The sequence below is a fragment of the Saimiri boliviensis genome, chromosome 9, assembly GCF_048565385.1.
Source record: "Saimiri boliviensis isolate mSaiBol1 chromosome 9, mSaiBol1.pri, whole genome shotgun sequence".
NCBI lineage: Eukaryota > Metazoa > Chordata > Mammalia > Primates > Cebidae > Saimiri > Saimiri boliviensis.
This window is the reverse complement of record NC_133457.1, coordinates 109866848-109888917: the sequence shown is the minus strand read 5'-3', so window position 1 is coordinate 109888917 and position 22070 is coordinate 109866848. Positions and strand designations below refer to the sequence as shown.

At 54.2% G+C, this 22070-nt stretch overlaps 1 protein-coding gene across 3 annotated transcripts in view; it reads left to right on the top strand.

The window, feature by feature from the left end:
- Positions 1–22070, top strand: part of CDH22 (cadherin 22) — a 135737-nt gene that overhangs the window by 94770 nt on the left and 18897 nt on the right. For all 3 annotated transcript variants that reach the window (XM_074406594.1, XM_074406595.1, XM_074406596.1), the window contains 3 exons: positions 2345–2538; positions 4967–5220; positions 15198–15334. In XM_074406594.1, the coding sequence (XP_074262695.1) occupies positions 2345–2538; positions 4967–5220; positions 15198–15334 (585 nt within the window). The remainder of the gene's footprint in view (positions 1–2344; positions 2539–4966; positions 5221–15197; positions 15335–22070) is intronic.

The following is a 22070-nucleotide window of genomic DNA, read 5'->3' as shown; positions in this document are numbered from 1 at the left end:
CCCCAACTCCTCCACCCAGTCACCCACCACCTGCTTTTGTGACGATCATCTTTCAGTCTGTTCATCTACACAGGCATCACCAGACATAAGTCTAATTTCATCCATTTTTGAACCTTATATAAATGGGATGAATCATACAATACAAATTGTTTTTGTCCTGCTTTTTACTTCTCAAAATTATGTTTATAAACTTATGTTGCTAATAGCTATAGTTTATTCATTTTTTTTTTTTTTTTTGCTGTGTAGTGTTCCATAATTATTTATTCTGGTGATGGTGGACACCGGCATTATTTCCAGTTCGGGGCTACTGGGAAGGAGATTGTTTTGAACCTTGTTGCCCCTGGTCTCCAGGTCCCCATTTGCACTTGTTCTCTGTGGATACGGAGAAGTGAAACTGCTGGGTCATGGGATGTGCCATCTTCAACTTCACCATATAAAGCCAAACTGTTTTCTCCCATGAGGAAATGCGCATGTCCACTGTACCGCATCTTCACTGACTCTTGGTACTGTCAGATTCTTTGATTTGTGTTAATCTGGTGAGTGTCTACTGGTAACTCATGCTGGTTTTCATTCATACACTCACTAGTCCCTCACACATTTCATTTATGCGACAGCCTGGCGTTCTGCCAGGCACTGGGAATGCCTGATGAATAAGAGATGTGGTCCCTTTCTTCCAGGAGCTCATACCCAAGAGAGAGAATAAACAGAAAATGAGAGTAAAACGCAGTAATTCTAACAAAAGGATAAGCTTGGGGAACAAGGGAGCACAGGAGCAGAGCCTGGAGGTCTGAGAAGGTTCCCTGGAGGAGGTAACATTCAGTGAGACTAGAAGGCAGAGAGGGAATTGGGAAGGCAAAGGCAGAGAGGAGAGCAGGGAGAGGGGATGCCTGGAGGTGAGCGCGAGTTAGAGCTGCAGAATCACAAGAACTTCAGCGAGGCTGAGGCTAGAGATGGAGCGGGTATTTGAGGATGAGGCTGGAGATGCCAGCAGGGGCCAGGCAGCATTTTGTAGGCCAGGCCAAGGGGCTTGCACAACTCCATCCCAAAGTCAATGGGGAGCCATGGAAGGGATTAAAGCAGGGGAGTGGCATGTCCAGCTTGTGTTTCAGAGAATGCCCCACCCTGGCTGCTGTATGAGGGTGACTCAGAGGCAGCCACTCCACACAAGTGTTACCAAGACCTGTGGAGCCTCCAAGAGACACATCCCCACAGTCCCTGCTTCAGCTAGGCTGGCCCGTCACTTAGCAAGTCATCCTCACCTCGACCTCAGTTCTAGTTGGAAAGCCGCAGCCTCTATCCCACCTGATCTCTTTCCTTCTGGTTTCCCCTCTGCTCCTCCCCACCAGCCACACAGCCATCTTGCCATTCTTCCAACATGCCAGGCACTGCACCCACCTCAGGGCCTTTGCACCTGCTTCTCCCTCTCTCTAGAATGCTCTTTCCCAAAGAGCTGCTTGGCTTGCTCCCTCCCCTCCTTCTGACTTTTGCAGAAATGTCATCTACTCGGTGAGACCTTTCTCCATCAGCCTATTTAAGATGGCACGACACCCTCCTCAGCACTCCCACGCCTTCCCTGCTTTATTCCTCTCCTAAGTACTTATCACCATTGGACATACCGTATGTTTCACTGATGTAATTGTTCAGTGTCTTTCCCTCTCTATTAAGAGGAAAGCAACACGAGAGCTGAGGTTCTGGTCCATTCTATCGGTCGCTGTAAACACAGCGCCTAGACCTGCATGATGTTTGGGGCTATCGCAGGTGCTCAGTGTACATATTGAAATGAAGGAAGAACTACCATTACCATCAACAGCAAAACCTGTATGAAGCCCCACCATTTTAACACAATTTATTCTATTTATTGAGCAGCTACCAAGTGCCAGGCACTGTACTAAGCAAGTTACAGGTGTCATCATCTAAGTTAGTTGTCATAACCACACAGCTGTTGGAAAGGCATCATTGTTATTCATTTCCATTTTACAGATGAAGAAGCAGAGGCTCAGGGTTACACAGCTAGGACTGATTCCAGAGCCTTGGCCTTTATCACTGTGCTCCTCTGTCCCTGTCACTGGCCAGGCAGGGAAACTGCGGCCCAAAGAACTACAGGCATTTTCCCAAATCAACCAGTGAATCAAGGGTCAGAATTTAAAACCCTTCTCTTTCCACTGCCACTCAAACTTCTGCAGGGGACATGCCTCTCCCAGCCCCATTTCGGCCAAGCCGAGAGCCCTTTCAGGCACTGTCCTCCACAGAGGCTCACCCGGGCCCTCTTGTCCCCTCCGCCACTGCTGGCAGAGGCTGGGGTAGGGTCCGCCTCCATCCCTGCTCATGGCTGTGTCCCCCACAGAGATGTACCAGTTCAGCATCCAGGAGTCGGCCCCCATCGGAACGGCCGTGGGACGTGTGAAGGCTGAGGACTCAGACGTGGGAGAGAACACGGACATGACTTACCACCTTAAGGAGGAGAGCGGCAGCGGCGGCGACGTGTTCAAGGTCACCACAGACAGCGACACTCAGGAGGCCATCATCGTAGTGCAGAAGGTGCGGCTGCCTCCAGAGGGGTGGGGGAGGCAGGCCTCAGGGATGGGAGGATCAGGGAGGCCTCTGAGCAGTCAATACCCCCACCTCACTCCATTCAATAGATTAGTTCTCTCTAGAGGCCCAAGACCAACCTGGAAAAACACCGATGGTCTCATTCCCGTTTTGCACACCAGGCATGGAGAGGTGAAGTAACCTGTCAGAGGTTGCATAGCTGGTTGTCAGAGCCGGGATTCGGTCCAGATGGGAATCCACACTCTCAAACACTCTGATATGTGCTTCGCATCCTTGCCAGGCTCTTCACACTCCTCATTTCCTTCCATCCTCATATTTCCCTCTGAAGCTGAGGTCACTATCCTCATTTTTACAAGTAAGAAAACAGAGGCTCAGAGAGGTAAAAGGGCTTGCCCAAGGTCACCCCTGTAAGGCACATAGTAGAGATCTGAGCCCAGGTCTGGTGACTGCAAAGCTCTTTCCTTTCTCACAGCCTTCCTCGCCCACCGGCTGACCCTGGAACCAGAAACGAAAACTGCAAACTCAGCGATCCCTAGGGAGGTCAAATCAAAAAGCAAAACTCCATCTTCCAGGATTTGGTCAGGGGCTTGGCAACTCGGGGCTGCAAAGGCCATGGAGACCATCCACTCCAACCCCACTCTCCCATGGGAGGTCCAAGTCCCCTGTACTGGCCCACAGGTGGTCATAGGCTTTTGTTTGTATACCTCCAGTGACAGGACACTCACTCTCCGCCACTGTCCAGCTCTTCTTCCTCCCATTCAGCCTGCATCTGTCTCCTTAAATCTGTGCTTATCAGCCTGAGTACTGCCTTTCAGAACCTCTGGAAACATCTGCCCCAACAGCCCTTCTTTCACTCAGCAAGCACATAATGACCTGCACTTTACCTGGCATCGAAGGCTTGAGGATAGAGAAAACACCCAGCTCCTTCAGCTCCTTCCCAGAGGATAATAATATAATAGCTACTACTCGTGATAAAGTGCTTGCCATGTGCCACGTGCCCTTCAAATACTTTCTGTGTATTAACTCATTTGATCCCTTCATCAACCCTCTGAGATGCCGTTATTGTTCATTTTACAGATGAGAAACTGATACCTCGAGAAATTCAGTAACTTTCGCAAGGTCATGCATCAAGCCTCGTTCAGTAGGGACACAGGCCCGGGGGGGCCAGCTCTAGGATCTCCCTTCTGTAAGCACCGGTGGTTTTCAGTCTTTTGATCTCCATCGATGAGCCCATTTTACAGATGGAGAATTGGAGGCCCAGAGAAACCCAGCTTCACCCAGCAGCAGAAGCAGGCTTCAAACGTATCCTGGGGACTCCAACACAGCATTTGCACTCATCCCCTGGGCTGTTTAATCTCCCCCACCCCCAGCTCTCAGGCCCCCTCCCGCTGCCTGCTCCAGCAGTGGCGCCTAGGGTGTCTGCGGGATCCGTGATGGCTCGGGGAGCAGATTGATGACCTGGCTCCAGAGTCCATCACTTACTCCCAGGACAGGCCACCGCCTGCATCCCTGCATCCTGATTTCCCAGGAAAACAGGCTGGAGGCAGGACACGGCTGTTTTTGCTGCTGGAGAAGTCAGGGGTGGGGGATTCTGAGAGCAATGGAAAGACCCCATACACCGGGCAGGCACCTGCCTGTGGATCTCCTGGAAGGTCACTCTTGCCAATCAAATTGCTCTCCCACCATGCAGCTGAGGTCCCTGCAGCTCCGCCATGGCCTTTTCTCTTTGCTATAGGCCGTGTCTTTAGAAGGCCAGAGCTAACACACAGCCTTGGAGCTCATTCAGCAGAGGGTCACCCATTAGCACCCCCCCGATAAGAAGCACAGGCTCAGCGTGGATTTAGCCGGATCTCAGAGGAAAGCTCTAAGGCAGCTCGGCTTATCGGGCTCAACTCACATTAGTTGCTAACTCCTGCATACCAGGGAATCCTGGCTCTGCTAGTGACTCACTGCTTGGTGACTTGGGCAAGTTACTGAGCCTTTCTGGGCCTCAATTTCACCATGTGTAAAATCAGATCATAAGAACACAAGCCTCTTAGGGTTGCTATAAAGTCAAGTTAATATATTTAAAGCACTGGCACACAGTAGGTGCTTTGCGTTCGTGAAATAAACTAATGAAATATGCCCACAGGCGGTGCTGTGAGGCAGAAAGTTTGGGAGCCCAGTGCGGTAGCCTGGCGTGGCTGTGTCCCTAGGCAAGACTGTCCTCGAGGAGCCTCAGTTTCTCCAGCATAATCCAAAGGGCTGGAGAAACTGAGGTCTGGGCCAGTTCTGCAATGCAGCCCAATCATCCCTGCTGCCCCTGCTGAGACAGCCTGTGACCTTGGGCCAGCCCCGCCTGCCTTGGCCCCCCTCGTGAAGGCCTCAGTGTCCACCAGACCCCACCCACTAACCGGCCCTCTGCTCCCTCCCCCAGCGCCTGGACTTCGAGTCCCAGCCTGTCCACACCGTGGTCCTGGAGGCCCTCAACAAGTTCGTGGACCCCCGCTTCGCCGACCTGGGCACGTTCCGCGACCAGGCGATCGTGCGCGTGGCTGTGACCGACGTGGACGAGCCCCCCGAGTTCCGGCCGCCCTCCGGCCTCCTGGAGGTGCAGGAGGACGCGCAGGTGGGCTCCCTGGTCGGCGTGGTGACGGCGCGGGACCCCGACGCCGCCAACCGGCCCGTCCGGTGAGACCCCCGCCCGGGGCCGACGCCTGCTGCCTGCTATCCCGCCATCGCCCCGCGGACAGACTGCGGGCAGATGGGAGGAGGGCTGGGGCGGGGAGGGCCGGAGGAGGGGGCTGCGTGGGGGAGGGAGGCACAGAGAGAGGCGCATAGGGGTGGAGAGAAACAGGCACGGAGCCAAAGGGCCAAGGAAGCAGATGTGAGAACAGTCAGCGAGCGAGGCAGGGGAGCCAGGGCACGGAGGGAGAGAACCAGGAGGGACAGACAGAGCGGGGCACTGCTGGCTGCAGCCACCACACTAGCTCCCTGGTCTCTTGGCTGGGCCATCCCTGTGCGCAGGACTCCCCCAGTCTTCTCCCTGCCCCCCTTCCCTCTCATCATCTCCCTTGGTGCTCTGTTAGGCACCTCAAACTGAAATTCAGAACTGAGTTCCTGGTCTCTTCACCAAAAAAAAAAAAAAAAAACACCAGTTTGCCTGGCATCGTCTCCATCTTGGAAGTGGCAGCTCTATCCTTCCAGTTGTTCAGGTCAAAAATGCTGGAGACAGCCTTGCCCCCTCATTATCTCATGCCCCGCTTCAGTCCTCAGCACATCCTGCTGTCTCTACCTTAAACATGGATCCAGAGTTTGCCCTCTGCTGCGACACCTCAGTCCAGGTCACGATTTTCTCTTGCCTGGAGTATTGCAGTTGCCGCCTCGCTGGTCTCTCTGATTCTGTCCTCATCCTTCTTTAACGTAGAATTGCAGGAGCCAGCCTGATCCTGCTCAAATGCAAGCCAAAGCCTGGCCCTGCTCTGCACAGAGCCCTCCAAAGACAGCTATTGGGCTCAAAATAAAAGCCCAAGCCCTGACCATGACATGCTCTGGCCGCCCTGTAGCCTCTCAGACCTCACCTCTCGCTCCTTTCCGGTGCACTCGGCCACAGCCACACTGGCCCCTGACAGCCTTGCAGACACAACAAGCTCACCTGCACGCTGAGCCCGTGCTACAGCCGATCCCTCGATCCCTCGGCCTAGAATGTTCTCACCCTAATAGCCCCCCCCAACACGAATCGTTTGCTCTCTCACTTCCTCCAGGTGTTTGCTCAAAAGTCACCTTTTCAGTGAGACCTCCTCTGATCGCTCTTCCTAAAATTTCAACTCCACCCCAACCCCTAGCCCTGACGCTTCCTATCCCATCCTCCTCTGCTGCTTCCTCATTAGCCTTCATCACCATCTGACACCCTACCTGCTTTTCTGATGGCCTTGTTTGTCTTTCCCACTGAAAGGTAAGCTGTCTGAGGGTAGGGATTTACATCTATTTGTTCACTGCGATACCGACAGGGCCTAGCACAGGCCTCAGCACTCAGTGGACACATGCCGAATATATGGTGAATTAATGATATGTAAAAATAGATGCCAGGAACGGTGGCTCACACCTGTAATCCTAGCACTTTAGGAGGCTGAGATGGTGGATCACCTGAGGTCAGGCGTTTGCAAACAGCCTGACCAACATGGTGAAACCCCATCTCTACTAAAAATACAAAATGAGCTGGGCATGGTAGCGCCCACCTGTACTCCCAGCTACTCTGGAGGCTGAGGCAGGAGAATCGCTTAAACCCAGAAGGCAGAAGTTGCAGTGAGTTGAGATCGCACCATTGCACTCTAGCCTGGGCAATAAGAGCAAAACTCCGCCTGAAAATAAATTGATTAATTAAAATAAAATAAAAATAAAGACTGAGAAAAGAGGCAGAAAAACAGACTCACCGAGATGTAGAGAGACCAACAATGAGAGGAGGAGATTGAAGAGAGAGAAAATCCCATGGAAAGAGGGCAGGAGGGACCGACGTGGCAATGTGGAACAGAGAAGGGAGTGTCGGGGAGGAAGCCAGATGAGGGAAGACATAGACACACACAGGCGAGACAAAGGCAGAGCAGGGATCCCAGCTGGGGGAGCTGCACCTGTTGGGGACTTCCTGATGGTAGCCTAAGTTGGAAGAAGCTCAGACAGAAGAGGAGGGAGGAAAGCTGTAGAAGAAACTGATCCAGAGGAGACAGTTAGTGGTGGGGCGAGTGGCCAGTGTTAGATGGGTGGGAAGGAGGCACTGGGGCTCCCTGATTCATTCCCCAAATCCCTATAGCTCATCAATGAGTAACCCCTGAGCTGACTATGAGCCTAGCTCTATGCTGGGCATTAAGGAGGGGTGGGAGGGAAGTTTATTTGAGGACCTCTGCCTTGTGCAACTCCAGAGGGCAACATTCACATCATTGTGTGTCTGAATGGCTCTCTTAGGATTGTGCAGTGCACAGCCTATGCAACCTTACATGGCAGCCCTAGGCGAGACACACAGATGCTATGCTGCTTAACCGTTAATGGGCTTTCAGATTGGGAGATAGCCCCAGGGGTCTGGGAAGACTTGTAGAGGAGACAGGAATTGACCTCAGTTGGGTATCTGGCTATGGTATAAATATGAGGAGAGGCACATTCCAGACCGAGGAACAGCTTGTGCAGCGGTATAGAGGCAAAGGAGTGGTAGGTGTGCCTGGAGAAGAGCAGACCGTGATCGCTGTAGGGGGCTGGGGAGATGAGACACAAAAGTGAAGTCTCACAGGGTCTCACAGGCAGGCCGAGGACCCCGGACTCTGTCCTGAAGCCCAGAGTGCCCACGCTGCTTTCACCACACTCACTGCCACTGCCTCTGAACTCCTTCATGCCCTTCCACCCGGGCTGGTGGCACAGTCTCTGAACATCACCCTTGGCCTCTGGCCTGGGTCCAGACCTCTCCAGAGAAGGCATTGTCACCCCTGTTTGTCAGGGAGCTGAGGCCAGGCATGGGGGAAGGATCCTTCGGCCTCTCCCAGGGAGATAAGAACACGGAGCGGGAGGCAAGTCCTTGGCCCCAGGTCAGTGCTCCCGTCTGCCAGCTCCCCTCCTCTCCAATTCCACTCTCCACGCCCCCCTCAGTCCTTCCCCTCCTCCCCGCTTTGGCTCCCTTCCCTCCTGCTTTTATCTGCACTGAAAGGGCCAACTTTGAAACCTGCTTCTCACCTTCTTTCATCTCTCTCTGCCGGCCCCTTCCCTGGGGCTCCTCAGATGTGCAGGCAGTGAGGAGCTTGAGGCTGGTCCAATTTAACGCCACAGACATTTACCCAGCTCCTCCTCCGTGCCAGGTTCTGAGCCAGGCCTGGGGACACCAAGATGACTCAGCCAAGGACAGAGCTGGGGTGGAGCTCCCAGACTGTGGGGTACACACATGGAAGTGAGGGGCTGCAGGAGACAGAGAAGCGGTTCTCTCCGGCCGTGTGTGCTGCCAGAGCACAGCTTGCTCTAAGGGTTCCATTCTGGTAGCGCCTGTGCTCTCAGGACCACAGGCCTAGGCAGCCAGTCAGCGTTGAGTAGCACCCAGCACTGTTCTGTGCAGTGAGGAAGCAGAGATGATAAAACTGGGTCCCTGGCCACGTGGAGTTTGCCTTCTGCAGGGAGATGGACAGCAAAATGGTTACGTGGAATAATTGCTGAAAGCACTATGAAGAAAATAGACAGAGTGACAGGATAAGGAAGGATCAGGGCCACAGAGGGCTGCTTTGAATTGAGTGGTCAGGAATGTGACACGTGAACTGAGATCAGAATGATGGGGAGCCATGCATGCAAAAATGTGGGGAAAAGCATGTCAGGTAGAGGGAACAGCAAGTAGAATGGCCCTGAGGCAGGACTAAGCTTGGCACGTCCCTGGAAATGAAGAAAGGAAGTGGCATCCTGGGAGACTTTGCCTAGTATGGTTGGCAGGGAACAGTGAGTGCCTGGAAATTACAGAAATGCAGACAGTACAGAGATTTTTTTCTGAGCCTCTGCACTGGAGAGAGTAGACGGTGCCTCATGTTACTACATTTACCCTTCAGAGCGCATCATACTCATTTGACAGATGAAGAAACTGAGGGTCAGAGAGGGAAAATGACTTCCCAAGGCCACCCAGCTCACAAGGGGAAGCACGGGGGTCTGACCCACAGCTGACCACTTCCTGAACCTAGCCTTTTGCCATTTCACCCCTGCTTCCTGCTCTCCTTGTGGTTGGTGCAGTACTCAAACTTGTGCAGTGCCCTCCCCTGTGCACCGGCCACGGAGACAAGTCGGACAGGGGCCGGTGCGAAGCCTGGGCTGCTGTGTGAACAAATACAGTGACAGATCCAGGTCCAAGTAGGCCTGAGCTGAGGCAGGGGCTTGAGGAGCTCCAAGGAGGGTGAGTAGTTTCCGCACCAGGGAGAGGAGGGACAGCGGTTTGCCCAAAGGGGCCTCTGCAGGGGGACAAAGAGGACAAGGCTCGGAATGGGGAGAGTGTGCTCCAGGTTGGTGTGATGGGGAGGGGAGGTGGCAGGGACAGGATGGTGAAGCCGGGAGGTTAAGTTTGGGAGCGAAGAGATTAGCTGGATGAGCTCACGATAGGAACAAGGGGCACCTGGAGACAGGCAGCGAAAGACCTTGAATGCCACCTGGAGAAGCGGGACTCCATCCTGTAGGCCAGGCGTCCCCAGACTTTTTACACAGGGGGCCAGTTCACTGTCCCTCAGACTGTTGGAGGGCCGCCACATACTGTGCTCCTCTCACTGACCACCGATGAAAGAGGTGCCCGTACCTGAAGTGCGGCAGGGGCGGGGGGCGGGGGGGGCGGATAAATGGCCTCAGGGGGCCACATGCCGCCCCGCGGGCTGTAGTTTGGGGACGCCTGCTGTAGGCAGTGGGACTTTATCCTGAAGGCTTTAGGAGGGAGGAACGTGCTCAGATGGGTCCACCTCTCAATTAGGCAGGTTTGCACATAGACTGGCCGTTTATCAGCCCAGCCATGTTCCTACCTAGCTCCTTCGTGAGGCTCCTTTGAACATCAAAAACAGCTAGTCCACGCTACAGCAGAGGAAGGGAGCACTTCATTTCTCCACCCAGCACCCCGCAGTGCGGTGCAGCAGGAAGTGCAAGGGCTTTGGAGTCAGAGAAGACCTGGATTCAAATCCCAGCTCAGCTGGAGAGTTTCGAGCAAGCCAATGCACCCACTCTGAGCCTTGGTTTCCCCATCTCTAAAATAGGCATCATAATAGTATATGCCTCATTCATAGGCATTAAAGGTCTACCACGTACCGAGTTCTGTGCCTGGTGCGCTCAGGGTTGGAAGAAGGATTAAGGGCTTAGCACATAGCAGGCCCTCAGGAAATAGTCATTACCATTTTTCTTGGTGGTCTGCACACCTGATTTTTTTCCCTTTCATTCTGCAGCCAGTATTAACCACATACAATTTTCCAGGCACCGTGTGCGTTCTTTTGAGTATATGCCTAAAGGGAGTCGGGAGGCAAGAGTCACAGATAGGGTGGAGTGAGCAGAAAGGAATCCCTTGGTTGGGACAGTGGAGCAGGAAGCAGGCTGCTTTGTTTTTGAAGAGGATTTTCCCACTACACCCCAACACACACACACACACACACACACACACACACACACACACACGAGCAGCTTGGGTGGCAGCCGCACCATTTAGCAGGCTGCATGTATGTTCATATGCCCATACGCAGGCACACCAGAAAGCCTGTATGTGCATAAGCCTTAAGCCTTCCCAATTTATTATGCCTGGGTGCATTATAGATGCACATATTTATGTAGACGAAAACCACATGTGCCCCCCAACCAGGAAGCAGCACCCGCCCCATTTTCTCCACCCTAACCTTGACAACAGCAGCATGTTATGCTGTTGCTAACACATGGAAATGCCAGCAGGGGTACCTGGTTGGCTCCTTAAGTGAATGCTCTTAACCTCTGGCTCTGAACAGACGTGGGAGCTTGGCTCTGCCACTAACTATCCCTGTGTGGCCCAGGGCAAGGCACCTGGCTTCTCCAAGCCTCAGTTTCCTCCTGTATAAAATGAGTGGCGACGGCATCTGGGAGGATTGGACGAGCTCCCGACACAAGGTCTTGCTCAACAAATAAAAGCAAGAGCTGATCTATATACCAAGCACCGTCTTTATGGGTAGTCACTTGTCCACACCTCACAACCAGCCTGTGAGGTAGGTGTGACTATCTCCATTTTTAAGAGGAGGAAACTGAAGAATAGAGAGATTAGGTGACTGGCTCAAGGTCACACAGTTAGGTTTCAAACCTAGGCAGATGGGCCCCAGATTCCACCCCTAAGCACCCTTCCCAGGCCTCCCTTGCACGTGTGGGTGCACACACACACGAGCTGCCACAAACTCATCTTCTCTCCCTGTTCCCCCAGCCTCAGTTGCTCTAGTTCCCCTTGCTGCCCTTCAGGTCGTTGTCACCAAAAGAGAAGTAGGACTGCAAAATTTCAGCAGAACCTTCTAGACTCACAGCTGCCTTCTGTCCTTCTCAGGCTACTGTGTCCCTGCATGGTGCCCTCCCTGCCCCCAGACATGCAAGCCACACACTGGGCTGGGAGGACTCCTGTGTACCTCCCCCCCCACCCCCCCCACCCCCCCCACCCCACCCCCCGCCAGACATCTCTGAATAATAATTAGAGTGACAATAGTTCCCATTCATGGGGTAATTTTCCTGGAACTCAGCTAAGCACCTTACATGCGTTTCATTCTCTCATTCTCCCGACAATTTACAAGGTAGGATTATCATCTCTATTGTACTGGAAATTAAAGATGGAAGTGACTTGCCGGGGGTAATACAGACCTGGCTTCAGACCCGGGGCTGAGCTTGTCTCTTGAGCCTCTGCTCAACTACCATGCAAACTCTCACACACAGGCACGCCACTCACCTGTTCACCCACAACACAGACCAAACACACAACCCACGTGAGTACTCCACGTGAGCTGCGCAAGCTTCGCCCCCACCCCACCCCTCCACCCCCACATGTGCCTGGCCACAGTCCCCGCCGTACACTGCTTCCTCCCACCCCTCCCTCCCACTCACTCTCTGGCTCCCTGAACTGGAACAAAAACACCTGGGTTCAGCCAGCCGCACTGACCCCCAGCCCCAAGTCTTTAGCTGGTTAATGGCGGGCCCCCGCTGCCCCCGCCCTATGGCCTTGGGAACAGCTGCCTCCACTTAGATTCCAGCCCCTCCTTTCCTCTCAAGGAAGGAACAAAAGAGAAAAACAGGGAAAAGGAGGAGGAGAAGGAGGAAGAGGAGGAGGAGGAGGAGCAGCAGCAGCGTGGAGGGAGGCGAGAGCCCTGAGCCAACAAGGGAGGAGAAACAAGAGGCAGCTGGTGTCCTCCCATAAGCCCGGCCTCTCGCCCAGTCCAGACCAGGGACCAGGAGCCCAGGCTGAGTCATGTCTCTGATCCTCTCCTGGCCTCTGTCCTCCCGCATGTAGAATGGGAGGTCTCCAAGATTCCTTCCAGCTGAACTGATGCTCGGGAGCCTCCTTCAACCTCCTTTGGACTCAGGTATCTGAGGGGGCTAGGCTGGGGCAAAGGGGGCCTGAAGCTCCATGCATCGAGGCTTTAGCTGGTTCAACTCTGGATGGGCCGTGGGTCAGGCTAAAAAGAACGCTGGTAGAGAATCCCCAATCTGGTTTCAAATTTCCGTTCTGTGACGGAGTCGCCATGCACCCTTGAGCAGGGCACTGGCTTCACTAACCCATGTCACCTTCTATAAATAAGAAACAGGCCCCCCTTTGATACTTCCTGGTCGACCGTAGCTGGGCAAGCAGAAGGCTGGCTGGAATTCACCCCCACTTCCTTACTTCAGCCTGGTATCATTGTGCATGACACAACCTGCACAACCACACCTGGCCGCTCTAAGCTTGGCAAGTTTCCTCTCTGAGCCTCAGTATTTCCATCTGCAAAATGGGGGAGATCACATCAGCCTCATAAGATGCCTGGCAGAGACCTCTGCTATCTCACAACTTCGTCCCCAGGGTCTAGCACAGACCAGCACAGAGAAGGCAGTCCAGCAGTGTTTAGGGCATAACGGAACAAATGGAGGGCTGGCTGGGGGAAAAGCAGTCTCCCAACGGCTAAGTGCGTGCTAGGGAGGAGTTATAATCATGGCTCTGAACCTCTCCACATACTTCCACACAGGTCAGCGGGACTCAAGGTGGTCAGGGGCAAGAATATGGGTTTAGCAGCTGAGGAACAGGATGGAGCATTAAACTGGGGGTTTGGGGATTGGCTTATAATTCCCACTACAGCCATCGGCTTTACAGTCTGCCATAGGCATTCACCTCCGGGCCACTAAACACGAAAAGCCTAAGAGCTGTCCTGTATGCCCCGCCCCTCCTCTAACACCGCAATGTGGAGTGAGTAGCAGTCACCTTTTCAGGTGAGCAAACAGAAGGAGACTTGGCCAAGGTCACACAGGAAGAATCAGCGGCAGAGGACTCAAACCCAGCTCTGACTGCTTTCAGACCCACACAGTCCCACTGGGTGTCAGTATCCCCATTTCAGAGATGGGGAGTTGAGGCCCAGAGAGGTTTGGCAATGCAGCCAAGGCCTCACGGAGGGTCATCTCAGGGCTCTGGGTCCCCAGTAGGCAATGCTTCTGGGGTCCTCACCTCCCCGCTCGGGGAGACTGCAAAAGGGCCCCTTTCCTCCTGCCTGTGGGAGGGGCCGGGTGGTCACGCAGGGGCCCCTCCTTACCAGGCTGCTTTGTCGAGGCGCACAATGAGCGCTTCTTGGCATTCGAGGCCTTTGTCCGTGCGCAGCCCCGCGGCGCCCCCACCAGCCTTATCAGCTTGGGGAAGCGGGCGGCCGAAGCTGGCGGGGCCTCTCTGGGCCCCCGCCGTCGGAGACATGTGTTGGACACGGGCCTTTAAGGCCTGGAGCCGCCACACAAAGGCCCGGGAAGAAGGCGGAACAAAGGGCTTTTTCACGCGGCAACTGAAAAGCTGCAGATTAGCTCGCTGCATGTTGAGAGGAGCGGGCGGCTGTGCCCTCAGGCCCCCTCCCACCGCACTCACCCAGCGCCTGTCCCTGGGCTGGGGCCTCCACGCCGCGGCCTCCAGAGAAGCCACCTAACGCCACAACTGATCCCCTCTCCCCTGCTCAAGATTCCCCATTGGCTCCCCAGGACACACCAACTGTGTGCTGTGCCCGTGCGCTCTAGTGGCGAATTCTTCCCCACTTCCCGGTTCGAGCCATTTTGCAGTGTTTGCCATTCCTGGGATAATTCTGAGCCGGTGCGCCTTTGCCCCTTCCGTTTCCCGTGCCCACAATGCCACCCCCACTCCCGGCCTCTGCCTTCAAGCTCAATTCCAGGGGCAGCTCTTAGGGAAGGATGAGAATCGGCCTAGCACAGTGATTCACGCCTGCAACCCCAATACTTTGGGAAGCCGAGACGTGTGGATCACTTGAGCTCAGGAGTTCGAGACCAATCTGGGCAATATAGCGAAACCCTATTTCTGCAAACACACACACACACACACACACACACACACACACACACACACCAGGCACGGTGGCACGCACCTGCAGTCCCAGCTACTCGGGAAGCTCAGCGAGTCAGGAGGATCGCTTGAGCCAGGATGGCACCATTGCACTCCAGCCTGAGGAACAGAGTGAGACCCTGGCTAAAGAAAGGAGAGAGAGAAGGAGAGAGAGAGAGAGAGAGAGAGAGAGAGAGAGAGAGAGAGAGAGAGAGAAAAGGAAGAAAGAAAGAAAAGAGAAAGGGAGGGAGAAAGGAAGACAGGAAGAGAGAGAGGAAAGGAAGGGAGGGAGGGAGGGAAAAGAAAAGATCAGTGAGTCTAACACTGTGCCAGGCACTTTGCCAGCTTCCAGCCCTCACAACAACTGTGGGTACAAATTATTCGCTCCCTTCCAACTGAGGAAACTGAGTTTCAGCAAGGTTGAGGGCTGCCCATGGTCACAGCAGCTACCCGTGCAACTGGGATGCAAACCCAATCGCTTCCCGCTCCTCCTCGGTCGCAAGGGGTTTCTCTGCCCCTTGTGTGTGTCCCAGGCAGGCGGTCCCTCTCTTGGAGTGAGGTGGGGGGACAGGGACAAGGGCTCCATTTGACACGGGGGCACCTTCAATCAGCCCCGCCCTGTCCCCTGCAGGTACGCCATCGACCGCGCATCAGATTTGGACCAGATCTTCGATATCGATGCGGACACTGGCGCCATCGTGACTGGCAAGGGGCTGGACCGCGAGACGGCCGGCTGGCACAACATCACGGTGCTGGCCATGGAAGCGGGTGAGCTGGGGGCCGCGCCTCCTCCAAAGGCAAATATGGGGCGAAGGAGCAAAAGCTGAGCGGAGAGGCCAAGGGCTGGGGGGGCAGAGCCTAGGCTTCACTGTCAGTCAAAGCCCATGAGGGAGGGGCCAAAGGTTGGGGGCTGGGCAAAGAGAAAGAAACTAGAGAAAGATCCCACAGGGGTGAAGGTGGGGGCAAAAGCTGACGGGTGCGGGTGTGAGCAAAGATCCCGCGGGGTTTCAAGTCAAGGGGTAGGGCTGTTCTCAAGCTAGGCTTTCTTATCATTTGTTGAGCACCTGCTATATGCCAAGCCCTGTTGTAGGGGCTGGAGATCCAGCCTTGAACAAGACAAAAAAAAAAAAACTCCTGTCCTCGTAGGGAGAACAAAACGATCAACAGAGAAAGCAGGGACGTAGCATGTCAGGTGATGTTCAGTGCTAAGAAGAAACAAGGAGAGAAGGAAGCTGGGAAAAGGAACCGGGAGGAGGGGGGCATTGCTTCTCTTAGGGGAATATCTAAGAGATGAGGAAAAGACATTTCAACAAAGACCTCAGAAGGGGAGGGAGTCATGCTGATATCTAAACGAAGAGCATCCCAAGCAGGGGGAGCAGCCAGTGCAAAGGCCCTGCAGTGTAATTTGCCAAGCATGTTGGAGGAATAGCGAACAGGCCAGCGTGGACGATGAGGGGCCGCGTGGTCAGCCAGAGCCACTGGAGGGTTTCTGGACTTTACTCCAAATGAAGTTGGAGTCATTGGAGGGGTTTGGGGACAGGAGGGATGTTCTCAGACAGGGTACCTCTGGCAGCTGCATTGAGAGGAGCCTGGAGCCTGAGGGGGAAGCCGGGGCTTAGCTAGAAGCTGAAAGCAGTAGTTCTGGAGAGACAGGACCATGGCCTGGCCCAGGGCAGTAGCTTCAGAGAAGGGAAGGAAGAGGTGAGAAGTGGCTGGCTTTGGAACACAGGCTGAAGAAAGAGCCAGTAGGACCCGCTCATGGGCTGATGTGCTGGGGAGGGATGGAGTGGGGTCAAGGATGACTCCAAGGTGCTCGGCTTGAATTTCTGGAAGAATGTGTGTGTGTGTGTGTGTCACTGTCACTTTGCTGCAGGTAGGGAGAAATGTGAGATAAGAGAGAAAGAGGGAGAGCCCTGAGACATGGCATCCAGCTCAGTAAGGCTGTGGAGGTGAGGAACTGAGAGCACGGGTGAGAGCACGGGGAGAGGGGCAAGGGGAGTGCCCTCGAGCTTCCTGCATGCCCAGAGCAACACTGCCACTGCCATGGCCTCCACCTGCTCTCCCAGCTTCTCTGCCCCCGTCAGCCCTCAAGGTCTCAGGCATCAACAGAGCCATCAGTAAGCAATCATGACAACAGGAATATGGTTGATTCTCTGAGCTGCATGCGGGCAGGCAACATTGAAACACGCCTCTGCCCATCGGGAACCCAGGCCTCTCTCCCCCGGGCCCCTCCTGCCCCAAGCTCCTCCTGCCAGCCCTCTTCCTCCTCCCCTAGCTGCCGACCCCCATTTCCCAGGCCCCACTGGCCCATTCTGGGGCCGAGGAAGTCCCTAGGCTGAAGTTCCCTTCGTCTCTTTCAACTGCAGTTTAAAAGGAAATCTAAAGCTGGCTCAAACCTCAGTGCCTGCTGCTCTGGAGGCTTTGAATCCACTCCTCCACTGCATGAAAGGAAGATAACAAAGGTGGCTGGAGAGGAAGTGGCGGCTGGACTTGGGGGAAGAGAGCCCCCGCTTCTTGCCTCCTCAAACCTGCTCCCTAGGTAGCAACTGAGGCTTTGGTCTGCAGAGGAAGCCAGGGAGGACTGGCCTGGCTGCTGGGCAGGAATGCCTCCTCTCCCTACCCACAAATACACGACCCCCCCACCCCGACGCACACCACCAACCTGTCACTGGACCAATGTCCCACTGCCAGCGGCAATATCCTCTCGGGTTAAGCATTGTGCTTCTACCCAGTGGGTCTCTTTCAGAAAGCAGCTAGAATAGCATATGAAGCCTGTAAGACTGCCATTTCACAGGAGAGAGAATCGGGGGAGGGGTACTCCACAAACATTTTACAATTTTTACTTAATATATATTCTGGGATAGATGCTTTCTAGCACATACTTTATTGAATTATGATCAGTAGCATGATCAGCACCCATTTTCCTGATGGGAAAATCGAGGCTCGGAGAGTTAGGAAACTTCCTTGCCAAAGATATGCACTGGCAAAGCTGGGATTCCGACCAGGCATGCTTGGTCCTCGTGACATGCTGTGGCCTCCCTTTTCCGGGTTCTCTCTGCTCTCTGAGCCCCACCCCTGTCCCATCCATCAACTCCAGTAACTGACCATGGGGAAGGAGATGTATCCCTGAAAGGAAAAGACTAGCCACTGAGCTTGAGACCCCCCTTCTCTGCGCTGCGATCCCCAACCCCTGCCCACTCCTCACCCAGGATATTAATTAATGGGAAAAGGAATGGTTTGGCTTCACAGAGGTGGTGGGAGGATTAAACAGCATAGCTCATGGGAAGAACTTAGCCTAGTGGTTGGTGCTCAGTAAGTGCGCAGTTGATGGTATCTGTCGGTCTTAACTCTGTTCCGGGCCCTTTCTTGTGATGAGCTCATGAAATCTTCATCCCTAAGGGGTGTCCATTCTACTGTCATCTTCACTGTGTGGGTGAGGAAACTGACTCAGCACGGCGAAGTCATTTGTCGAGTCCCATCCCCAGCCTGCCTGACTCCAGAGGCCGGCTCTCCTCAGCTGCCCCTCCAGTCCAGTTTCCCTGGTGCTGGCACAAGATCAAGAGCTCTCACAGGCCAGGCATGGTGGCTCACACCTGGAATCTCAGTACTTTGGGAGGCCAAGATGGTCCGATCACTTGAGTTCAGGAGTTTGAGACCAGCCTGGCCAACATGGCAAAACCCCATGTCTACTAAAAAATACAAAAATTAGCTGGGCATGGTGGCACACGCCTGCAGTCCCAGTTACTGGGGAGGCTGAGGCATGAGAAGCGCTTGAACCTAAAGGCAGAGGTTGCAGTGAGTCAAGATCATGCCCCCGAGCTCCAGCCTGGGCAACAGAGCAAGACTCTGTCACAAAAATAAAAAATAAAAAGAGCTGTCACAAATAATGGACCCACTCTTCCTTTTCACCATCTCCATGAGATGAGGACAAACTTATTATCCCCATTTACAGATGAGGAAACAGAGGCTCAGGGAAGAACAGGGATGGCACCAAGATCACAGAGCAAGTACAGGCAGGGGCAGGCTCGACCCCAGACCTCCCGCCTCCCAGGAGCCAGCAGGAGCCCCGGGTGCATGGCCACCGGCTCTGCCCGTCCAGCCCCGTGCCCTCCCGCCAGGGCGTCCATGTGGCTTCCTCAAAAACAGAAGGGAAGCTCAGAGGGTCACAGCGGCCCCACCTGCTCCCGGGCGTAACAAACATGAGATGACATGAATCAGAGGGGAAATATTTATACACAGCGGCGGTGCTTGGTGAGCACCTCGGAGAATGTTGCACTCAGCCGGGAGCCGCCGCCTGTCACACTGGATTACCTCAAAGACTCCCGAGCCACTTAGTATGCCGGCTCCCCTCTCCCCGAACTTCTGAGTCATCCATTCTGCCCATGCAGACGCTCCTTCCACTGACATTATCTTTAACGTTTTGTAATCATGAAATATTAATGACTGATATTGAATTTAAAGTACAATTTGTGTCTGAATCCTTCGGTGGAAAGGGCAGTTGTAAAGGGACAGTCTTCAAAGAGACTGGGGGGGGGGTCTAGGGGAGACTTGGAAAGCCAACACTGGGAGGGGGGAGTGCCAGGGGGTCATCCAGCCATACTCTCAGGAGTCACCCAGCCCTAAGCTGATCCGGAGGGGTCATAGCTAGATGTCCGGGACAGCAAAGGGTTAACCAGACTCGCCAGAAGCTTCCCCATCTGGGTCACCCCAGGCCAAGTCACGTCTCACAGCACCCTGCTTTTCCCTGCATGCCACAGAGCACATGTTATGATTTATAGATGCATCGGTGTGAGTATTCAGCGAAGATCGCTCTTCCCTGGGAAAATGTGTCTTCCATGAGGGCAGGGTCTAGTCTATTCCTGCAGCACTCACACAGGCTAGGCACACAGCAGGCACGTGCATCTACTGAATGGACAAATGAACAGGCTTGCCTGCCCAGATGGAAAAACAGGAATGCATGATGGGGAAGAACTGCTTCTAGTCACGTGATTCCCAGTTGGGTGGGCCTGGACAGGTCACTCTCCATCTTGTCACCTTGGTTTTCTCATCTATAAAATGGTAACAATCATACCTACTTTACTGGATGGCTGTGACAATGATAACTATTAATAATAGCAGCTTCCAGCCGGGCACGGTGACTCACACTTGTAATCCCAGCACTTTGGGAGGCTGAGGTGGGTGGATCACCTGAGGTCAGAAGTTTGAGACCAGCCTGGCCAACATGGCAAAATCCCATCTCTATTAAAAATACAAAAATTAGCCGGGCGTGGTGGTGGGCGTCTGTAATCCCAGCTACTTGGGAGGCTGAGGCAAGAGAATGGCTCGAACCCAGGAGGTGGAGGTTGCAGGGAGCTCAGATTGTGCCACTGCACTCTAGTCTGGACGACAGACCAAGACTCCATCTCAAAAAACAAATAATAATAATAATGGCAGCTTCTGTTGACTTAAAGGTTACAGTATGCCAGGCATTGTGCTGAATGCTTTCTATAAAACATAAATCCCCCAAAGATTAGAAATAATGTGCCTCAAGTGCCTAGCACAGGTGCCTATTGTGTGCCTGACACACAGTAGGTGCTCTTAATGGTCAGAAAAAGAATCTGAGAGGAGAGGGAATGTCAGAGATCATGGACTTCAGCCGCATACCCATCCTGTACTGTACCTGGGGAGACAGAGGCCAAGGAAGGGAGTCCCCCGTGAGGCTTTCTGACTCCCAGTCTGTGTCTCTCAGAAGGCCCATAGAGGGGGCCCGAGGAGGCTGGAGGAGGTGCAGGGATGGAAAGTGAAGGTGGCAGGGGAGTCTGAGCAGCGGAGAGTGCTCAGTTTCTCCTGCACACACCCACCAGCCATGTACCCCCAGCCAGTGTTTTCTGGGGCCTCTTGTCACCCACCCCAGCATGGGCCAGGCTCTGGGACTTGGTGATGAACGAGGCTTGACCACTGACCTGAGAGTTCACAGGGGGGTGGGAGAGACTTCTGGGCTCAAGCGGTCCCCCAACCTTGGCCTCCCAAACCAAAGCAACACAGAGTGAAAGTCATGAGTTCATGGTGATTCCTAAGGACCAGGGAGAGACTTGCCCTTTCTGTACAGGCCCAGTGAGCCTGTACAGCCGTGTACACCAGAGGCGTGTGAATCAGGCCTGGGCTCCTCTTGGACTGGATGACTCCTGGGAGCCTGTGCCACCTAAGTACCTAACGGACCCGGACAAGAACAAAGATGTTGTGATATCCGTGGGGTCTCAGTAGGACAGCCCAACCAGCAAGGGCCAGAAGACTCTTCCCAGAGGAGGGGACATCCATTTTTGGTTTTGTATGTGTGTGTGTTTTGTTTGGTTTTGGTAGAAAGGGGGCTCTCACTATGTTACCCAGGCTGGTGTCCAACTCCTGGGCTCAAGCAATCCTCCCACCTTGGCCTGCCAAACCAAAGCACTGGGATTACAAGTGGGAGCACCAGCACCTGGCCAAGAGGACATCTGAGCTGGATTTCAAAGGCCAAGGAAGTTTCTCCCTGGGCAGAAAGGGGATTCGGGTTCTCCAGGCAGAAAGCCCCCTGTGTGCAAAGACCTGGGAACTTGGAAGTCCGAGGCCCATTCTGAGAACAGAGAGGCTGGGTTTGGCCAGGCTCTGGGGCGGGAGGGCGTTGGGAGCATGTGAGGCAAGGGGAGGGTGAAGAAGCTCACTGGGCCTGTACAGAAAGAGCCTTGATGTCCCATGAGGAACCAGACATCTCCTGGAGGTGACAGGTCTTTGAGTAGAAGAGTGACATGATCAGATGTTTGGTCCCCAATGTTTCCTTGGGTTTGTGGAAAGAGTGGCTTGGAAGGGGCAGACGTGGCGTCGGGGGAACAGATGGGACGATGTCAGGCTCAGCTTTGGGCTCGGGGGCCAGGGCAGGTGGTTGGGAGCTCCAGGGAGGCTGTCCAGGAGACAGACATGTCACGGCTCGGCATGGACGCAGCCGCTTTGAGAGGCAGTGCGCTCCCTGTCACCAGAGGTGTGTGAATCAGGCCTGGGCTCCTCTTGGACAGGATGACTCCTGGGATCCTACGCCACCTTGAGTACCTAATGGAGCCCAACAGGAACAAAGATTTTGTGCTATCTGTGGGGTCTCAGCAGGACAGCCCAGAACGTTAGGAACCAGCTGATCCCCTGGGAAAGGAAACTTTCCCCCATCTCCCCCTTGAATTTCAGGTATGTTATAATTTCAGGGTCCCTACTTCACCGAGAGTCCTCCCTAACCCCTGGGAGAAATAAACTTCCCCCCAATAAGGTCAAAGCTTCCAGTCTCCATGTGGAAGCCAAATAGATCATTGAAGTTCCTTCGAGGGACAGAGAAGGGCACCTGAGCCTCCTGTTCCCACTAGAGAGGTGTGGGGACAGGGCAGGGAGCGCAAGGAGTTCACTGCTGGCTGCCCTGACACCCCCTTCCCTGGAGCACCCCCATCTGCTCGCCCCATACGCCTCACTGTCCTGCCTGCTTGTCTTGGCGGGCTTGTAATTGGGATGA